This window comes from Odontesthes bonariensis, chromosome 10 (assembly GCF_027942865.1).
Source record: "Odontesthes bonariensis isolate fOdoBon6 chromosome 10, fOdoBon6.hap1, whole genome shotgun sequence".
NCBI classification, from domain to species: Eukaryota; Metazoa; Chordata; class Actinopteri; order Atheriniformes; family Atherinopsidae; genus Odontesthes; species Odontesthes bonariensis.
In genome coordinates, this window is record NC_134515.1 from 20,712,363 (window position 1) to 20,733,353 (window position 20,991).

The 20,991-nt window shown below is 41.5% G+C and overlaps 2 protein-coding genes and 1 long non-coding RNA gene across 4 annotated transcripts; 1 reads left to right on the forward strand and 2 right to left on the reverse strand.

Moving 5' to 3' along the window:
* Positions 1-6,278: 6,278 nt before the first annotated feature.
* Positions 6,279-13,211, forward strand: LOC142390938 (uncharacterized). Its single transcript, XR_012770500.1, has 3 exons — positions 6,279-6,392; positions 6,556-6,752; positions 12,558-13,211. It is a non-coding gene; the product is annotated as an uncharacterized LOC142390938 (long non-coding RNA).
* Positions 13,212-13,219: 8 nt separating this feature from the next.
* LOC142390936 (adenosine receptor A3) lies at positions 13,220-14,842 on the reverse strand. The gene is made up of 3 exons (XM_075476834.1): positions 14,505-14,842; positions 13,944-14,407; positions 13,220-13,773 (listed from the first exon to the last, which is right to left on the reverse strand). Exons 1-3 carry the CDS (start codon positions 14,840-14,842, stop codon positions 13,610-13,612), a joined length of 966 nt encoding a protein of 321 aa, XP_075332949.1. The 3' UTR covers positions 13,220-13,609.
* A 1,286-nt stretch (positions 14,843-16,128) lies between these two features.
* LOC142390293 (uncharacterized) lies at positions 16,129-18,800 on the reverse strand. Of its 2 annotated transcripts, none has more exons than XM_075475687.1 (6): positions 18,711-18,800; positions 18,509-18,543; positions 17,674-17,887; positions 17,458-17,576; positions 17,106-17,262; positions 16,129-16,927 (listed from the first exon to the last, which is right to left on the reverse strand). In XM_075475687.1, exons 2-6 carry the CDS (start codon positions 18,527-18,529, stop codon positions 16,620-16,622), a joined length of 819 nt encoding a protein of 272 aa, XP_075331802.1. In that variant the 5' UTR covers positions 18,530-18,543; positions 18,711-18,800; the 3' UTR covers positions 16,129-16,619. The 2 variants fall into 2 exon arrangements, with proteins under 2 accessions (XP_075331802.1, XP_075331801.1); XM_075475686.1 differs by having other exon boundaries at positions 18,682-18,796.
* Positions 18,801-20,991: the final 2,191 nt, after the last annotated feature.

Consider the following 20,991-nt stretch of genomic DNA (forward strand, 5'->3'; position numbering starts at 1 on the left):
TGTTTATTTCTGTCGCAACTGCATTTTCAGCTTCATTAATAAGGCTCTCTAAAAAGATTCCCATTCTCTCTGAGTATTCCTATTCATTCATACTGACATGGTGAGAGTGATAAGAATTGTCACGGGGAGATTTTTTTTTGAAGGACAAGGCCCGACCTGTGCTTCCAAGAGCAATACCTCTGTCAAAAACATGATACATGATTTGTATGACATTAAATTCAATGCATAGAAGAGCAATGTCATGTTAGTGAGGAGTAAAGAGGATAAGAAGATGACATTCCCCGTTTTCCATCTGTGTGATAGTCCACTTATGGTGTGCAAGGAAGTTAAGTACCTTGGTCATATAATTTCAGATGATCTCTGTGATGATCGTGATATATACCGTCAACGACGTAAATTGTATGCCCAGGCTAATATGCTACTTCGCAAGTTTAGTATGTGTTCTTTTAATGTCAAATGCTCTCTGTTCAGGGCCTTCTGTACACCCATGTATACTGCCCACTTGTGGTGGAAATATAAGAAAAACAGCTACCAGAAGCTCACAGTTGCATATAATGACACTATGAGACTACTGATGCAGTTACCTAGATGGTCCAGTGCCAGCTACCTGTTTGCACACTCCAATGTCCCTGGATGTGATGCAGTCCTGAGAAATGCAATGTATAAATTTATGTGCCGACTGGATTGCTCTCAAAATAGTATAATTGAATCTTTAGTAAATCCAACTAAGAGCTCTGTGAGGTTCTCTTCTAAGCTTAGGCGACACTGGAGAGAGTGCTTATATGCCTGATGGCTGTGTACTTGTCTTTTATTTTACTTTTTTTTTTGTTTTGTTTTGTTTTTTTTACTATGTATTTGTATTGTGATATGGACCATGCACTTGTGTCTGATATAAATAAAGATTATTATTATATAAATTGGTTACTTATTTAAGTTTTTCTTTTTTTTTTCTTTTTTTTTTTTTTAGATTAATTGTTATTTTGTTTATGGGGGTTTAGACATGAGTGTGTTTGTATATAGATGGGCGAATGCATGTGTGTGAGTGTGTGGGTGTATGTGAGGGGGGGGTGTTAGAAAGAAGGGGAGGGATGGGGGATTGTGAGTGCATGTGGATGCATTTATGCTGATGAGAATGTGGGTGTAGGTGTGGATAGATGAACATATGCTGATGCATTTATATGGGTGTGAATGTGGGCGTATGCGTGGATGGATGGATGTATGTTTGGAGATGGGAGGGGAAGAGGGGTTAGAAGGGCGGGAGGGTCTAAGAGTACATGTACATTAAAATGAAGAGGAATACTGCTAAGCACAGGTTAAATTGCATACATAGGTGCATGCATTGCATTGGTACATATTTATGTTTGGGTTTTTTTTTTTTTTGTTCAATGTATTTAATGCATATTTTACTATTACTATGATTATTAGTATTTATTTTTTGTTTACTTATTTGTTTATCATGACTATGACTCATATTTCATTTAGTCTATTTCACGGGTGGGGAAGGTGGAATGCACATAAGGGGAGAAAAAAAAAATGAGAAAATGTGTTCACAAATGAATTATCATGACTGTTTGTGAAGTGATTGAGACCTGAATGAACACAATAAAGTATTAAAAAAAAAAATAGTATAATTGAATCTTTAGTAAATCCAACTAAGAGCTCTGTGAGGTTCTCTTCTAAGCTTAGGCGACACTGGAGAGAGTGCTTATATGCCTGATGGCTGTGTACTTGTCTTGTCTTTTATTTTACATTTGTTTTTTTTTTGTTTTGTTTTTACTATGTATTTGTATTGTGATATGGACCATGCACTTGTGTCTGATATAAATAAAGAATTGAATTGAATTGATACAGTATGGTCTCTGATTATCTGGGTGAAGATGCGAATGACACCTCTGATCCCCTGGTGACCATTAACATAGGACTTCATTTTTTTCTAACAGTCTGACCAGAATTATTCAGAGTGGTTTGATGCAGAACGTCGGTGCAGACAAAAATCACAGCAGTGGTTTACGAGGTCAAGCAAGAGAAGAGTAATAATTCTGATGTTCTACTGTTTCCCACTGGAGGGCAGCATCAACCCAGTCTCATGCATTTCAGAGGACTTCCTAAAGATACAAAGTCTATGACATTGAATAAAAAATATAATAAAATAATATATACGTATACATAATCTTTTTTTCTGACTAGTATTGTAAGTTTATGAAGGCTGGGTCTGACTCACAAGTTCCAGTTGAATTTGGATGAATGACACCGGTACTTGAAACGTGGTGTTAAAATCTATACCTGGATGATACAAAACCGATTAAAATATTTGTGTTCATTATAAACACTTACTTATACCATTGCATATGAACAGGAATATAACATACAGTGAAGAACAGAGTTCCTAACCTCAGCTGGAGTTTGCTGGTGTCTTTGACATGTACAAACATGTCCGTATCGCAGCCTGTCTATACAAAGCTCCTTCCCTTCTCAGTGAGGTCTGTGACAGCAGTGGAGTTCAATTTGTTTTCCTCACAGCTTTCAGATACGCTTAAGAGTGAAGGAATGAGAAATAGTGGATGTTAAGATTTAAGACCTGCAATCAAAAAACCTGAATTTATAGCTACAATACAGCTTGGTATGGAGTGTAATTTTTAGGCATCTCCCCTCCACTCTATTAACTGTTAGGTATATGAGTTATAAAGCCCAATTTCCTTTAACAATTTCTACCTTTTTGTTTAACTCACCTTGAACATGTCTGGCTGACAGATTGTTTAGGATCATTACATTCGGTTAGTGTTAAAATTGCTTTTTTTTTTTTCTCCTGGAAGGAAATGAAGAACTGAATGGCCATTTGAATGTTCCCTTTTTCTTTTATTTCCCTCCATTTTGTGTCGACGTCACCGCCATCTCTTGCTTGGTTGGATCAAGTAGATAACTAACACTGTGATCGTTTGGTGAAGTTGATGTAAAACATTGTGATCATGATTTTAGGGAAATTCAACATGTTCTCACACGATAACAGAAAAGGCCTAATCCAACACAATGCCTTATATTTCACCTAATTTAAATTAAATACTTGTGCAGATTCAACGTGAAACGTAGAGTTTTCTAATGTTTGAGCAATCAATGTTATCTGAATTAAATGAATGTAGGGTCTAATGTGCGACAGTTCTCGTTGCATTTACAAATGTTTGCCACTAGATGGCGTCCATCATCTTTCTAATCAGAGAACATGACAGAGAATGAAACAGCGGTTATGGCCACAGCCAATCATTTGTAAGTGTTTCGCTTTAAACCATTAAACAACACTCTTAAGGTCTTTTATTTTTGCTGTTGCTGAGATTGAAATACCGACCGTAATATTGGCTTGTTTCTGCTGGTGACCTCAGTGACCTGGTTGCTGCTGGCTGTTCTCGTGGGCACTGTGTGAGCCAGTTGAAACGGAGCAAAAGGAGCGATCGGTCCACCTGTTTAACAGCTCGTGTGTGAACTTGTCTCCATGACTTTAACATCATTATGGATTCAGTTAACTCACTAAAACGCTGAACTATAACGCCCGACAGTCAGATATTTCCAGACAGCAGCATGCGCAAAATGTATGGCCTCGTTTTATCCGTCCCTGCATTTGGGGTAGCAAAGCAGGTGAGCACACCTGTAATTAAGGAATGTGCATTATGCTTGATGTATTTCTGCTGTTTGACATATTGTGTTACAATTTCACTCCAGGTGAGCTCGTGCCAGTATGCCTCAATTTAAACTGGTAAGGAGGGTCACATAAATTTATGCGCTATAGCCTAACCGATGAAAGAGAGAAATTGAAGCAAAAAATATATTTTGCATTAAGTAGTAGAGAATAAGTGTTCTTTAATGTTTGATTGAAAATAATTTTATTTAATTTAATAATACTGCAGAAAACGACTGGTCTTTTCTTTAGGTTACATTACTTGAAAAGTTAGCCCTCCTGAGAAGTATTAATTATTAACATTATTACAGAGCGTCAAACAAGAGTGCCAGAAGTTATCACCATGAGTAAGTACATCAACTTTACAGTCACTTATCATACACCCAGTTAAGCTGAGTAAATCAGTGCCAGCATGTCAGTCTCTGCTTGACTGTGTAAGTCTTAAGACAAAGCCTATCTAAAGACCTAATGTGTTTCAAATGAATGCAAATATTCAATGGTGTAAAGGCCTTTGTGCGCTTGCTTAGAATTTTTTATTTTGTACTTAGAGGCAACTGAGCAGCTCTTATTATTGATACCAGGAAAAATGACACGGTGAGTATGCCCTTGTGTGAACTGGGTGTGAGCACCTCAACACACTGTTATCAGATGCAGCTGCCACAGCTAGTTAAAGGCAGACAAACATCCCAAATGTGGGACAGCGTTTTCAAACTGTACCTGATGTCTCGACTTGTTTTATGCACTGCACGATGCTTCCTCCGAGGACAGTTTGAACTGCTGAAGAGCAAACCGCTCTCTTCCTGTTCGGCTTAGTCTGACACAAAAATGGAAGCTGTGCTTCTGCAACTTCACGGTACAGTCTAGCTGTGACTATATTTGTCCTCTCTTCCTTCTCGCCTGCAAGGGGACAGGAGAGTCGAGAGTTGGATGGCTGCCAAAAGAGGCCAGCCCCCCATGCAGCTGAAACTTTTACAAGCCAAGCAAAGACACGGGGAGCGATCGAAGAAGAAAAGGAGGAAAAGAAAAAAGTGAGATAGACATCTGAGCTCCTTTCTCTCCTTTCCCCTGTCTTTGCTTTCTGTGTCTGTCTCTCCCTGTTTTCTTTTCTTTTTCCTTGTTAAAGCCATACTGTATTTGCCCGCCTTTGTTGGCAGGGGGTAAATGTAGGGCTCGAGGACAGGACTGGAGGGGAGTGGATAGGCGAGGGAGGGGAAGAGGGGGTGGGGTGGGACTTTGGGTTCAGAGAGTTCAACTGAGGAGAGAAATAAATTCATAAACAACAAAGGAGACGTGACGTCAGGTTGAGGGGCTGTCCAACCTGCAGGCTGAATCTTAGCCTCCATGGATGAACTGGATTGTTCACACCACATGTGTTTGCGTATGTGTACAGTATGAATGTGTGTGTGTGTGTGTGACCATTGTCCTGTCTTTGAGAAAAGACTTGTGGAGTTTAAACAGGAGCTGGACTATTGTGGTTTGTTATGTCTCAGCAGTATGTGTTTCAGGACTGTGGGGGAGCCCTCCAGAAATGTGTGTTGGTGTGCGTTTTGTCAGTTGGAGGATTCAGTGGCTATTATTACAGCAGCTGCAACGAGGGATGAGCTTTTTCACTGTTTGGAGACAAAACAGGCTTTGCTTTTTGTCTATAACTGATTGTTGGTAAGTTTTTTAAAAAAAGAAAAGAAAAACGAGAAGTTTTTGCTTGAAATGTAGTAGTTAAAAGTATCCTTGTCTTTTAGAAGCGCACCTAGCATTTTCAAAAATGACATTGGCACAGAAGTGAGCTCTGATTGGTTGGCTCATCTTGGGATACCAGCTCAAAAACGCCAGTGATTGGCTATAGAGAGGGTCAGCCATTCATGAACAGATGGGATTCATCTTTTCTCGTCTAATGATTTAGTTCATCCTGAGGCTTCAACTTGCTGATCCAAGATTCATGCATTCATGTTCAACTCTCATGCTGGTGTTTGAACACAAGTGGAGACCTGTGAGGGAGGCCAAAGGCTGAAAAAAAGTCACATTCTCTGAAATATCTACTCTCCTTGCTCATTGATTCCTTTAGCCGTACTGCCTCAAAGCCCTTTCCACTTGGTGGGACTTATATTATCCCTGGTAGAGGGAGACGCTAGAAAATCAGGCAGAAGAAGACACTGACTCTGCTGGGACTCCTCTTTCTGGCGAGAAAACATCTGACAAAAAATGTGCAACAGCTCAAGCAAGTTTTTTTTTTTTTTTTTTTTTTTTTTTTTTTTTTACATTTTTCAATCTCCGGACACTAAATATCATGTGAGAAAACAACATGGCAGAAGTCGGAAACCTGCTCGTCTTTCCCGCCATCTGCGTGTTGCTGCAGGGCAGTATGAGCCGAGTACAAGTCGAGAAGTGTGTTTTGGATGTTTGATGATTAACATGCAAATGTGCGCAGTGTTTCAAGCTGCTGTCTCACTGCTTTATGTCACCATGTCTGCTCATGACAGTTCATGCTTCCTCTCTTTTTCTTGTCTTTCTGTGGCACACTGTCTTTCTTAACTCCTCCTCTTTCTGTTCCTCCTCTCACTATAGCATGTCCCTCCCTTCCTCTATCTGTGTCTCTGCACCCCCACTCCTCCCCTCCCTTTTCTCTCCTTCCCTCTTGGCAGCGGTGCCAAAGTGGGCAGGCAGACCGAAGCAAGCACAGCACAGGGCAGAGCAGAGGGCGATCCAAAGGCTGCTGAATTGATCACATGTATGTTTGTGTTTTGAACTGTCCTCTGTTGATGACTTCGCGGGTTTGACTCAGCTTTGGTTATACGCAACTGCAAGTAATGAAGGCCTAGTGCGGGTGTGATTCGGAGCTCTTCTCTGTGTTTGATATTGTGGTTTGTCTGCGTTTTGTGTGTGTGTTACAGGGCTGTGTGTGAGCAGAAGTCCCTCTGTCACCCTGTGCACGGACAGACGCACTCACGCCAGTAGGAGGGGATTGTGGGAAGGGGGTGTAGTTCTCAGAGGGTGTGCTCTACTCCTCTCGTTTCCCTTCTTCCCGCCATCACGGCCCTCTTCTCCTTCAGTCCTCCGGCCCAGCCCGCCGCACACATACAGCCATCAGGTATTTTTCTCTTTTATCCTGCGACATCTCTTCCCGTCTTATTTACTACCCTATAATCTGTCTTCTGCAGTTCCTCTCGCCCGCTTCATTATGGTTTTCCTCCTGTAAACGTGCGCGCCATCGCTAGTTGCCACGCCGCACTCCGCTCGCCGCCATTTTGGCTCAATGGACATAGCAGGAGAAACTTTTCTAAAGCTTAGAGTGACTCTGTGAATCCCTGCTGAACATCCTCTGTCTCTTGCTTTCTTTATCTCCTCCTCCTCTTCCCTCTTTGCTCCAGGACTGCAGACTCTGCCACAGCGGTAGACAGTCTCCCTGTGACTCTCTGTACTGAACAGGTGTCTCTTTTGAGACTGGCAAGGGCAAGAGCAGGCCCTATGGTTTACTTTCTGACCCCAGAGGGTGGACTCTGCGAGAGCGCTTTTGTTGAAGCCAGGTCAGTGTAAGTTTAGTCATTAGATCAACGTGTTGAAGAGCTGCCCAAACGGGACAAGTGAAACGCTCGTCACGTCTCTTTTCATCCGGAACTGTTGTGATAGGTAATATGAGGCAAATATTTACTTTGGTTCTCATTTTCTTAGCACACTGTTTGCACTCTCTGCCACTGTGAAAACTCGGGTAAGTGGCAGTTCTTTCATATGAAAATGTGTGTTTGTTCAAACCAGTGTTAGGTTTTATCACTATGCAATATAGGGGTGTGGCAGTTTGTTAGAAGGTGGAAGTATTTGTCCTGGATTTATGAGTCACAGGCTACTGCATATGACACACTTTACATTTGAGAACAAACTCAAGCAGGAACAAAACCCAGATCATTTAAACAACTTGAAAAATCGAAAATTTGGCTGTTTAGTTTCGTACGTCTGTCGTCGTCTGTTTACAATGTTACGGCTGTCGTGTGACAACATTTATCTGATGTCAATTTCTGTCAGTCTCCTAGAAAACAAGCAAAAGATTCATATTCAGCTCTATTCATAATTACAGCAACGGTGTCAGAAACCAGAATACCCTCAAACAAAAGCAAAATAATAGAATTAGACAAAACAGAAAATTGAATATCAACAAACAGCCAATCCAAATGCTCACTCTACTTTAAAAAAATTTATTGGAGTATCTGTATGCACAGTTTGGAGCCTAAGTGGGTAGCTTATTGCCTTACTGTATCTTGGTCTAAATAGGGGTTGGTGTTAAGATGGCGCCTACATGCCACGTGTAAACATGAGCAGACCCTTTCAACATACCCTTCACAATTCGTGGGTAAGCTACTGCCAGATCCTCTTCATCAGCCTCTGTCATTTCAAAATGCTAATCTTTTAGAATTCAAAGGCAGTTTACAACAGAGAATATGATCAAGTTTCCATAAGAACCTAATTCTAAAAAAGTGTAACAGTAAAGTAAGGTACCGGGTAAATGTGAAGAAAGAAGCTCAAGAGAAATGGAGAGAACAAGAGTTACTGTAGAGAGAAAGAAAGAGAGGTAGGAGTAGAAGAGCTCTTTTCCCCGCCCCTCTCTTATCCTCAGATGAACTTTTCGTGTTGCCTCATAATGTTTCTGAGCTTTTTTTCCTTGAGGCAGTCAGGCTAACTTCCTGCATTCAGCCTCAACATAGTTGATTGGCTGATATCTCGGCTGACCGGCCGCAGTTTGCAGCGAGGCGACAGGAAGTTTCTCTTCTCATGCAGGAAGCTGCAGCTGTTTCATCCTGACATACCCTACTTTGCACTCTTGCACGCATACAGTCAGTAAACATGCACACAAATGGGTGGGCTGTTTTTCGAAAGGAATACCTGGGTTTAGATGCTGTTTTTTGTGTGTCTGTGTGCTGCATGTGTGTGGAATTAGTAAATGCTGTAACATGTGGGTGTGTAACAACACGTCAGGCAAGGACTCTGGGATATCAGAAACATTTGAAACCATGGAAACCACACATCTCATTAGCTCATTAGCAAAAGAGAGAATAAGTAGAAAAGAGATACAGGGAGTAAATGGAGAAGATGAGGGAAACCACCTATTTTTCTTCATTATGATGTTTGAGAAACTCCTGCATTCTGGGTAATTGGAGACTCTTCAGAGATGGTGCTGTTCTTCTATTGACTAATATTTCTTACTCTCTTGAGGTCAGTTCATATAAGAATTTAAAAAAAGCATTGCTGATGTTATTACAAAACACTGTAGCATCAGTTAATAAATAATAATGGACATTTACATGTGTGGAATGACTGCATGCGGAATCATCTTTTTGAATACAGAGTTTTTACTTCAGTTCTATTTCTACATTTTTATCTAAGGTTTGAATAATTATTGGACAGTGTTTTAAACAGCACTCACTGTGACTACTTTATTCTGATGCCGGATGTGGGTCATGCTGCAATGTTTATCGAAGTTATAGCGGTTGAACATTTCATTCGCTCAATCAGACGCTGACTGCAATGGAATTCCTATTCAATCGGTCAGTCAGTGGCTTATTTGATGCACACAGGTGAAGTTACAGCGCTGTGTGGTCACCACCAGTTTGTGCTTGTGTGTAAGCAAATGCATATGGCAGCATATCTTTGTGTACATGCACTCACGTGAGAATGAACCATGAGGGTGTTTTTCCTGGTTAATGAGGACATATAGAACATCAGAGCGGGCACCATGCCAAGTGAGATGGAGAAGGCTCAGTGCTCGTGTCCTTCCTCCTTTACGGTAGGAATAAGGCATTCAGTGGGTGGGAAGATGAAAAAGCTGGTTAGATGCAGTCACCGTAGCGCTTTGAAGAGGATTAATAAAACCAGGAATAAGTAAGACAACACATCTGTTTGCATCTTTTTAACAGTGGGATTTCTTCATCCCGCCGTCTTTTGTGTGGCATACTTCCTTTGCCAATGCCAGCTCCCCCACTGCGCCTCCTCCTCTTTTCTTTTTTTTGCACACCACCAACACCTCCTTACTCCCTTATTGAAATTCTGCCTGGCACACAGACACTGCCCATTCTTGGCACAAAGCTCAGAGAGAGGGAGAGAGTGGGAAAGAGAGAAAAAACCTGTACCAATCGTCCGGTTCCCCCTCCTGTGTGGTGTCTGTGCCAAGCATTCATCCCGTCTCGCTGACGAAGGGACCGGGCAACCCAATAGGTATTTCCCTGCCTCTGCTTCCTTTGATAATCCACTCCAAATTTGAGAAGTTTTGTTGGCATCTGAGTGTGCTGAGTGTGTTTTGGGATTTGCTAATTAATTGTGGAAGCATTAGGTGAGGAAAGAATTTAAGGAAACCTATATCCGGTCAGAGTGGGTGAGAGGGGAAGCTAAGGCCTTCTGTTTCAGTGATATTTTTCATCGTAATTTTTGCATGGATTTTGATTTGCTTAAGATGCCGCAGAAGTTATCGAATTTTCTTCTTTTTGTGTTTTTACAGCTTGGCAGCTTTAAAATTAATGCAGGACGTTTGGATTTGGTTGAGCGGCCGTTTTAATGGTATTTTGGTCCTCATTTTTACAATGAAAAGGGCAAACAAATACGGGCAAAATGTTTTTACCAATTGTAGTTCAAATATTTCGCCCTTGAACAGCATTTTAACTTTTTGGAAGCATAAATAGCTTGATCACAACACTGTGCCATTGTTGTTTTTGGACATGTTTCCTTTTTAATTTTCTCCAAAAACAATCAGCTGTGGCTTCGTAGTTACATCTAGCAAAGTGTAAAACATCTGTTGAAAAACTTACTAAAGACGACTAAAGAGCTATAACTTACACAAAATTTGGAAACTTTAGAAGGAACTGTCATCGAAAGACAGATTATGAAGATGAAGCAGGAAATTGCCTCCAGAAAAACACATCCTGGTCGGACCCAGCCGAATAGTGTTATCAGAAGGCAGGAGGGGACAAGGTCTATTCTCTTGGCTTACTTATAATGTGAATTTACTGACATGTCGCAGTAATTCTTCTTTTTACAGATGCACGTGGTCAGATTGACAGATGAGATTTACTCACTGGGTCACATTTCTTCCTTTTCTTCTCTGAGATCCCCTCAGCTGTCCCTCGGGCTTGGGGAGCATTAATTTTGTGGCTGTTGACAGAGAAAATGATTTGCTCCAGCTGAGCTGTGCATGCCTCTTTTATGTGGCGTAGAAAATGCCCACAGTCTTCGACAACAGCACCCAGCAGAGCTCACATGACTGACCGAGTTTTGCCTCGGTGTTTCCAAAACATTTTAGGGAATGGGACGCCAATTTTTTGTAATTAACCCACAAGCATTTTACGTTGTAAATCTTATTTTTTTTTCTTTTAAATGCTCAGATGTGCCATCAGATCTTGATCAATTTGACCTTTTTCCCCAAGTACACTGTCATATCACAATTTGTCTGTTTGACATTTCCTTCAAACGCAGTCCCAGTCAGGAGATGTTTCTCAGGGACCAAACAGAGCTCATAGATCTGTCACTGGCGTGGCGGCAGAGGTGGGCATCATGCCAGCACACCCCCACCGCATTCTGTCTGCCAGTTCTTCAGTAATCAAGCTAGTGGGGTTTACTGCATGCTAACTACAAGCTGGTCTGGACCAAGTCTCAGGGGTTGTGGCTTTATGCTAATTTATGCAAGTAGTGTACTTTCTAAGCCATTCTCTGTCTGTCTGAGGCCCAGACCTGGCATTTAGTCTGGCACTCATTAACCCTTCAGTTGCTGACATGTTAACCTGCTGGCACATTTGAGTCTTTATTTCATGTCTCACAACAGTTTTTTTTTAGTAACTGGCAAACAGAGGGGACCATCACTTTCTGGACAGTCTGTTTGTTTAGAGATCGTGATTGTTGTGTGTGATCATGCTTTTCTCTGTCTGATAAGAAATGTTACTTTCCCTCTGCTGCAGCACTCGAGATCGGCTGTGTTGTCTGAGTCTGCTGGCTTCGTGTCAGTGCTTGGCACAAGATTGATTCTCCACAACTCGCGATAAAACAGCTGCTCTTTCTTCGTCATCAAGCAGCGGGTTCAGAAAAAAAAAGAAAAAGAAAAAGCAATATGAAAGGTGGACCTTGTAATGTTTTTAAGTAGACCTAAAATGGCCGATGTGCAAGACGCCATTTTGTGTTTCCTTGTTGTGTTTTGGGGGGCAGAATCCCAGCTTTGTATTCAATCAGAGGCAGCTGGTGGAAGCCATATTTGCAGGCATCTGCGTGTGTGTACCTCCGCCTGAGAAGCAGCAGCCAGCCTACACAGGGATAGCCCACTGGAATGAGCTCAGTTTTTGGCAAAAACGGAAAAGGATTCCTGGCACAGAGTCGAGCAGCTCTTTTTTTTTTTTTTTTTTTTTTTTCGATCACATGCCAGAGTCTCAGGAAGCCAGTGAGTTGTTTGTTGGGCTTTCACACGTTAGTGCTCTCAGTTTCTAGAATCCGTTCACCATTAAATTATTTGTCTATCATTTATTCAAATGGAACACACTCATCTTTGCAACAAACAAGCTCGGTTGATCAGGGAACATGAGAACATTTGCAAAATCACCGAGGGGTTGTCTATTGTTATCAAGTGATAAATGTTTGTCTAAATCTTGGCATTTGAAGACTTGTCATTAAAAAACGAGCGGATTCAGCTGAAGTCGGGATTTTGAAACATTTCCAGGAAAATGGTTTAAAGAAAGACGAAGAAGTGGACACAGATAAAACTGAAAATACTATTCTTCTTTCTTCAGGGACTGAAGACACATTCGTCAATAATATTGTAGAAATAAGATTTCAGAAATAGAATCCTTATCCAGTGTACCCATGGCACTTATCTTGAAGAGAAGTTCATTAAGATAACCCTTTCTGTCTCTTTTTCTGTGTACCCCTGCAGGAAAGTTACCTTTGTGGATCTCTGGTTCTGAAGCAGCGTGGATGCTGTCCTTGGGGCTGAGGTAGTAGATTGAATAGTTGTGGGGTTTTGCAACCTCTTTGTCAGATAACTATACAATCTACTGTCTTTCCCAAGGAGATAGCTGAGTCAGCCACTCGCCAACTGTCATCTCCAGATGGGCAATCATGCAGTCCAATCAAGTCCAAGCAATTAATCTAACTGCTTTGTGACAAGCTTCTTTAGATCTTCTTTGCTGGAATGACTAAATTAGGTTTTGATTTTCCCTGATAGGTGAACATGACTTGGGCTCTGTCAGGGTGAGGTAGTAGGTTGTATAGTTTTTTGGGTGGGACTGCACCCTGCTCAGGTGATAACTATACAGTCTATTGCCTTCCCTGAGGAGCTCACTAGACACTTGTGGATATTCAACACTCCCAGTTAAAGTGTAACGTATACTCTCGGATATTGTACAAATGGAGCAGGAACGTACAGTGTGTGCTCTGAAGGATTAGTGTTTAAATGACTGCACCTGTTTGATTAACTGCATCTGTGACCTGCTTTCAAATATGTACATCTCAATAAAATCACACTTGCTTCAAATCAGTTGTTCAAAAATCAATAAATGGCATCTTGAAATGATCTCTCACACACTCACTGCAATCTGATTCAGGTTCATTCTTTCAATTTCCAGACTCTTTATTTTATGCAGGGTCGTGGGGGGCTGGAGTGTATCCAGGTCACCAGTCCATCACAGGGCCCTGATTGTGATTGAGCAGCAGCTATTAAGTTTCTTAGTGTTTGGTACCATCTAGTGGAGCTTTAGGAAATTGCTCTGACTGAGATAAAATTTGCATTTATCAGAGAGGACATAGCATGCCATAGGCCAGGGGATTTTGTGTTTGAACCAATTACAATAGACTTTATGACTTCAAACAGTCTACGTACTTAGTTTTTCTAAGAAAGGACCAAACTTCTCAGTAAGTCCTATGAATACAAACCTTGGACACACTCTTTTTTTTCCCATCGCTTTTATCCACACATCTGTGTTTGGATTAGTTGCCTGTTATTGATCTTTGAGCTGGCTTGTCTTTCTGGCAACAGTTTAGCCACAGGAGGAGCCGCCTCCATATTTGACTGTAGGCCTGCTGGATCTTTGGGATGCGATAAGCGTAGACCACAGGGTTGACTGCAGAGTTGGCATGAGATAGGAGTATACCTGGAAAAATTAGATCTGTTACTGTCGTATTCCACAACAAATGCTGTTATACATTCTGATCTAAAAGCACATGATCTATGGTAAAATAAGTCAAGGCATCTGATGCAACTAAACAAATCTCTTAATTAACTGTTGGCTGTGTAAGGAGTTAGAAAAGTGCTGTGACCTGCCTGCATAGAGTGTTCCCTGCGTCACTGCTTGAGGACCCTGGAACAGGAGAAGACAGTTCATCAGGTGCAGAGGAATCCAGCAGCATGCAAACAGAATAAGAACCAGAGCCAAGGAGCAGGCCAGCCTCTTCTCCCTGAGCAGAGAGGCCCGTACTTGAGGGCAGCTTTTCTTCAGACGTCTCTGCAGGCTCCAGAAGATTCTGGCATAAAGGAAGGTCATGACCAGCAGAGGGGCCATGACACATCCAAGAAAGTTAAAGTAGACCATGAAGGGAAGGGAGACAACTGAGAGGAAAGTACAAGGTGGAGAGACGAAGGTACTGGAAGATGTATTGGTGGTATCAGAGGTTTGGGAGGGGTAGTTGTGCCACCCAAACAGAGGGGTGAAACCAAGAAGAGAGGAAAGTATCCAGCACACAGACACGGCCAACCATGTTCCCCTTTGTGTGGCCAGGGCTTTGTATCTGAAAATGAGGGATAGAGGATGAACGTGAGGAGATTATTTTAAAAAAAACATGTTGGAACATGCAGTGGTTCCGTGTTTCAGTGGTCGGATCTCACCTGAGAGGCATTTGCAGCCGTAGATATCGGTCCACGGCGATAGCCAGCAGTGACAGCACGGACGCCTGCGTCAGCACGAGCACAACACAGCTGAGAAGCAGGCACAGCTCAGGGATCAGACTCACCCAGCCATCCAACAGCACAGCTAGGGGCACAGCAGCCACACCTACTAAGAAGTCAGCCACCGCCAAGGAAACAAGGAAGCAGAAAGTTGGCTCCCGAAGGGAATCCCGGATGCCGACACACACTGCGCACACCACCAAAACGTTTCCAAAGCAGCATACCATAGCAATTAGGACTTCTAGCACTGTGTAGGCCCCCCAACTCCATCCCGGCATCACTGCAGATAGAGAGCATGGACGACAGAGAAGCTGTTCAGTTCGATACAGCAAGTTTCCTTGAAACTTGTGCACAGGTGTGATGATTTCCAAAGAACAAACAAATCTTAATCCTTACTTGTTTGAACAGTCTGTTGCAGTTTCCAAGAATCTTGGCTTCAAATGACTATAAAAGCAATGACCAGATGCTCTTTATACGCCAACACGCATGCGCCTCTACGTGCACACACAACAACAATAGGCAGGCACTCCATGGAGACGCCATCTGTATTCCATCAGTAAGTAAAAATCCTCCTCAAACTGATAAATATACCACAGGAGCTTTAGAGGAGGGGATGTCTAAATGAGCCTAAACAACCTTCAAATGTAACAGGTGTGTCTTTCTCAATTCCACAATGTAAAAGTACTCACATATGAGTCTTTATAAACTTTTATAATCAGGTAAATGCTCTGTATTACATGAATAAAGCAGTCAGGCAATATGGTTACATGGTTATAAGGATACCTATGAACTATATAACTATGTTACTGGGCGAGAGGCAAGGTACACTTTGGACATGTCAACAGTCCATTACAGGCCCCTGATTTAATTGGATGATTTAACTGAATTCAGTTGATGAAAAAGTGTCTTGGATCTACTAGAATTTTAAAGTTCCCATACTCGTATGAAATGGCTGATATGGGAATCAAACACATTACTTGTTACTGAAAATACAAGCATGTATTACAAGAGCAAGTTTAGAACAGTTAAAAAAGCTCTAAAAATGGCCAAAAGTCCACTGCACAATATTCAAATGTGTGTTGATAATAATGCAGTGTGCCTCTGTGTCATTTAGAGTGTAGCATATACACTCTTTAGGACCCAACTATTTTACTAGGAAAATGAGGTCACTATAGTTTGGAATCTTACATAAAAGGTGTACTCAGCTTCAGTTCAGTGTGTGTGTGTGCGTGTGTGTGTGTGTGAGTGTGTGTGTGTGTGTGTGTGTGTGTGTGTGTGTGTGTGTGTGTGTGTGTGTGTGTGTGCATGTGTGCTCTGTTCTGTTTGTGAGGGGGATGTTCTGGATGTTACTTATTAGCAGGTCTGTTTGCGATGGTGGTTTTTTAATGCACAGGTACTTTGCATACAATTTTGGGTATGGTTGCATGTCTGTGTGTGTATATACTTCAGGCACATTTGTTTTTATTTGGATGAGATGCACTACACAGTGGATCTTTGTTCATGTATACAGGGAGAAGTCTAGCTGTAGAAAGACAAATAGTCAGGTGTTCTGAAAATAGTTTGCTTTATTTGTCACATATTTCAACATAAACGGATCAAGTTTACACATTCTAATTTTGCTTAGATGTCTATGAAATGATCATGTACTCTATCTGCTGAATTTCTTCAATACAGGATCACTAAAAGAAAAAAAAACAACACAACTTTTACTTTAAGAAAGATTTAAGTTATACTTATAAAGTAGATATAACGTGACAACCTTATAGATTTACTAGATTGAATGCCAACTGACCTCTAACACACAACCTGCTCTGAGGTTTGCATCTTTGTTTCAATTTCATAATTCACTCTTCATTCCAACTCCAGTCCATTACAGTTCTTCATTCAAAAAAAGCTTTGACCATTTTATGCTCTGGCTTTTTAAATACTCAGTATTCATTTGCTCTTCAAAATGCCTTAGAATTAGAATCAGCAGAAAGGACATCAAGTGATTTCAATTAACATCTCTTTCGTTCATTCCATTTCTATGCTTTTGTCCACTCTCGTCCATACAGTCTACACTGTATTAGAGTCTCCTTGTAGACCTCTCAGCGTCTTCTCATCAAACCGGTAGGTGAGCTTCCTTTTCACCTTGTGAATCTCACCGGTTCTGGAATAATTTCTCAGCGCCCGTGCCATCTTCTGGTACGTCATGGTCTTGCGATTCCCCTTTCGCCGGCCCCACAGCTGCGCCAGGCTCTCCTTGTTTTGGGAGGAGAACTGAAAGGTGCCGGAGGAGGACTGGACCCACCAGATACAGCTTCGCATCGATGGCGTCTGAAGCATCTCAAACAGGAACTGGAACAGGCGCTCCTTCCTCTTTACTGCGGAGGAGGAAGTGGATGTAGGAACAAATGTGTCTCATGTGTGTGTTTGTGAACAGACATGCTGACGAAGAAGATTATTTTTTGTCGATTTTTTTTAAGTTTAGGATTTTTATACTCAGGAGCCCATGTGATGATGCGTGTTTGTGTCTCAAAGTGCACATGTTTGTTATTATACCTGACAACGGTGCAAGGGGCAAGGAGCTTCTGTCCTTCCTGTCCCCTCTGTCAGACGGGGGAGATGGTGAATCTTGGTAATCGTGGTACTGAGAACTGCTTGACTGGGAATCTGAGTCAGTGTATGCAGGTGCCTCATAGGAGTAGGCAACGTGTTCCTGAAGCAAATAAAAACATATGCATAGTTATGTGTAACCATCCCAATGAATCCTAAATGAAACTTAACAGTTTGATGATTCTAAAATCCATTCTCAGAATGATCAAGTTTGTTACACAATGATATATTTCAATACTAGCAATGGATAAGAGAGTTAAATTCAAAATTACTTGTTGATTAAGGTACTTGAACTCACCCACTGGTTGCCATGGCAATTAGACCAGACTGGATGTGGGACTGGCTCTTTGTATTCCTCGTTTGAATTGTGAGAGCCGTAGTGCCACTCATACGCATGTTGACCTGACCAACTATTCTCTGTGGCGAAACAGACACAAGATCCGGTCAGTCAGAAAGTATAAAAGTACCCGCTAATATTCCACAAAGAGACATCCATAGCCATTAATATGCAAACCTATTATCCTGGCCTCCTGGTGGGAGTGTGTGTGTATTTGTTGCCCAATGGTGGTAATAGATGATGCAGGTGTGTGAGCAGGCTGGACCTCCAGTGAATGCTCTTGTAGGTACTCCTCAATGACTTCCAGATCCACCTCAGGGCAGGAGGAGGGAGCTGCTCCACTCCAGGCCCCTCGGCCTCCACTTAGCTTGATCTCAGTCACATACGCCATCTGACAGCCACAGAGTAAGACAGCAGCCTTCAAACATCAGACACTCTCAAGTTTTTGCCTCCTTTGTAGGGATGAACGTTTTGTGTGGCACATGCCATCCATCTTTTGTCAGCCATAACCTGAGGTGATAAAACACCCGCTTTTGTTTAATTTGTAAGATTCATCAATTTTGAATGAGCTTCGCTTTTCAATTTTTTTCCCCCCATGTTCGAGATGTTACTAAAGGACAGGGATCATTCTCGTGATACGATGAATCGAAATAATAGCTTGATTTAGTAAAACTCCTAAATGACAAACATCAGTTACTTTAACCCTGATAAATCAAACCGGAACCGTGCTGTGTGGTGCAGGGTTTGTGCATTGGAAAAGAGCCAAGAAACAACACTGTGGCCATGTGTATTTTAGTTTGACTGGCAAATTTATGTCACTGTTTACGTTTGCATCTGCATAGATAACATTCAGGTAACACTGATGTGGGGCTTGGCTCCGATTCCTACAAATGACCATGTACGTATCCTCAGTGTTCACATCAAATCAACAGCAGAATATTTTAGACAGACTCCAGCAGCTGGAAGTTTTATATGTTATAAAGAAACTACCAGAAAGTAATACCAAACTCACCGTCTCCAGTCCAGTCAACATACTTTAAGGACAATCTAGAAAGAGAGAACGACCTCATCAGACACCAGAATCAAAGTTTCTAAACTTGAACAGAGAAGTGAAAGTCAATGTCTCTCACACATGCTTCTCTGACTTTTCAGAAATATGACAGCAAAAGACGAAATAAATCTCACCAAATGAGCACAACAAAGGATGTCTGTACCGTCAAAGTCAAAAGTACACCCGTGTGTCTGGTATAGTGAAGTAATATCCTCCCTCAGGCAGTGGATGATGATGAAGGGAGAATGTGAATGCTCACCTGTAGATGCCTCACCACCTGGTTGTCATCTCTCTTATAGTATTTGCACACATGCCCTCCTTCCCCCTCTCATTGGTCAACAAGTGTTCAAGTGGGAGCGGTTTGCAAAGAGAACAGGGTAATTCTGGCTATCTGCTGATCTAATGATATATTTTGTTCACATCAACCTCATTTAAAGGGAGTTTCTGTACGCCCGTTCCTTACACAACTACACAGACTGTTAAACGACAGGTTTTAGGCAAACTGGATGAAATTGGGTCTACTTTTTTCAAATCATAATATTTGACGATTTCCTGTAATTGCTTCAAACAGTGTTTTTCACTTGTGCAGTTTTACTTCCTTGAAATCAAAGCACATGGCGTATCTGTGGTTTCTTATCATTGTATTCGCCACGGAGTGGGCACGAGTAGGTTAATTATGTGGCTTTATGATTTTGGTGCAAATTACTGATGGAATCAAACCGAACACCCACAGACACCTATCTGTTCTACCCAAAAACCAGGGCTGACGAGCGATGCCCTACCGCTTTTGCAAACATAGGAATCATTTGCAAGGTTTGTTGGTCAAAAACTTAGAATGATATGTTGATCTATGATATCTATAAATATGACTCGGGACACAATGAGATATAAACTATTTATTACATGAGTATACGATGCTTATAAAAGCTAAATAGCATACTTGTTAATCATACAACTTTCTTCTGGCGTTACTGACAGCGTTATAGCAGGTTTGTTCATCTTCACCTCTACTTTGCACAACATGGCATATACTTGTCTGTCTTACAGATAGTGCATTACATTATTGTAAGAGATGAATGGTTTAGCAAACTACCAAGTTAACTTTTGACAGGTAGGATGACATTGGTCATGATAAACCATTGCAGGGAAGCAAACAGGGACAGGCGTTACATCACACCCCGGGTTTAGCAGGCATGATGTCACACACACACACTTCACTCTCCATGTGTACTTCATTGTTTCTAGCTAGTGTGCTTCTTCCTTTTTTATTGATACGTACGTTATTATTTCAGACGTAGATTCCAGCACACAACTGGCAGCGTAACATGTGCCTCTTTTTTTGCAGGCTGTGTAGGCTGAGGGATTTCCCCGACCATTTTGTTTGGTTTGCAACTTTAAACATGACTGACTCAAAGAGCCCATTGTTTATTTACAGGCAACAGAGGACAACCCGATGAATAACAACCACCGTGTTTTCTGGGGTTTGGACTGAAATGAGATGTTAGATCAATTTTGAACTTGCTACAACAACCCGGTGTCTCAGCGCTCAAACTAAGTGTGCCCAATGATACATGAAAAGAGTAGGAATTAAAGCCTGGGTGCTTTCCTCTGTGCCAGAATTTGCTCTGTTTCAAACCCAACTGCCATCATGTTCTTTTCTCAAGATCAGAGTGTGTGTGTTATTGTCAGAAAAATTGTAAAAAGTGTTGCCTCCAGCTTACAGGACTCAGGCTGATTAACCTGCATTGATGTGAGATTCCTCAAACAGTCTAAAGACATGCGCAGTACCTCAGAACAGCTGCAAACTGAGATCAGGAATGTCAAGACTTTGTCATGTAAAAATGTTAACCCCATGTTGGGATGATAAGCTGTTTAAGGTACTTACACGGATGTTAACACGTGTGCATTAACCCTGAAGGAGTAAAACAAATGGGGACAATGGTATTAAATTGCTTCAGAAACTTGTGTAATTAAGAATGTAAATGCATCATTAAGGGCCTGTGACCTACATGCACTGATGATATATGACAGGCCTGTTTTACACCTGAGCTATCATCTCATAATGATAAAAACTCTAAGCTACTTACAGGAATGGGACCAATAACTTGTCAAGTTTTAGTGTAGTTATTCATTTTACTAAAATGTTACTGTAGACACGAGCACTGTAAATCATTAGGGTACACAAAGATCAGACAGGTGACAGAAGACAAATATCTCAAAGTTTACAAGCAATCAGTTGGCCGAATTCCAAACTTTTGGAGGGCACTTTTAATTTCTAAAAAGCGTTGCGGTGAGAACACCAATACCACTTGTGTTGAATCCCATATGTGCTTATACATACACATATATTGCCTGCCACACATTTTGAAAGAATGAGTGCTTTTATGCAAACACTTGATCACACTTATGTTTACTCTGCGTCATGTTTGCTAATGTGCAGGCAC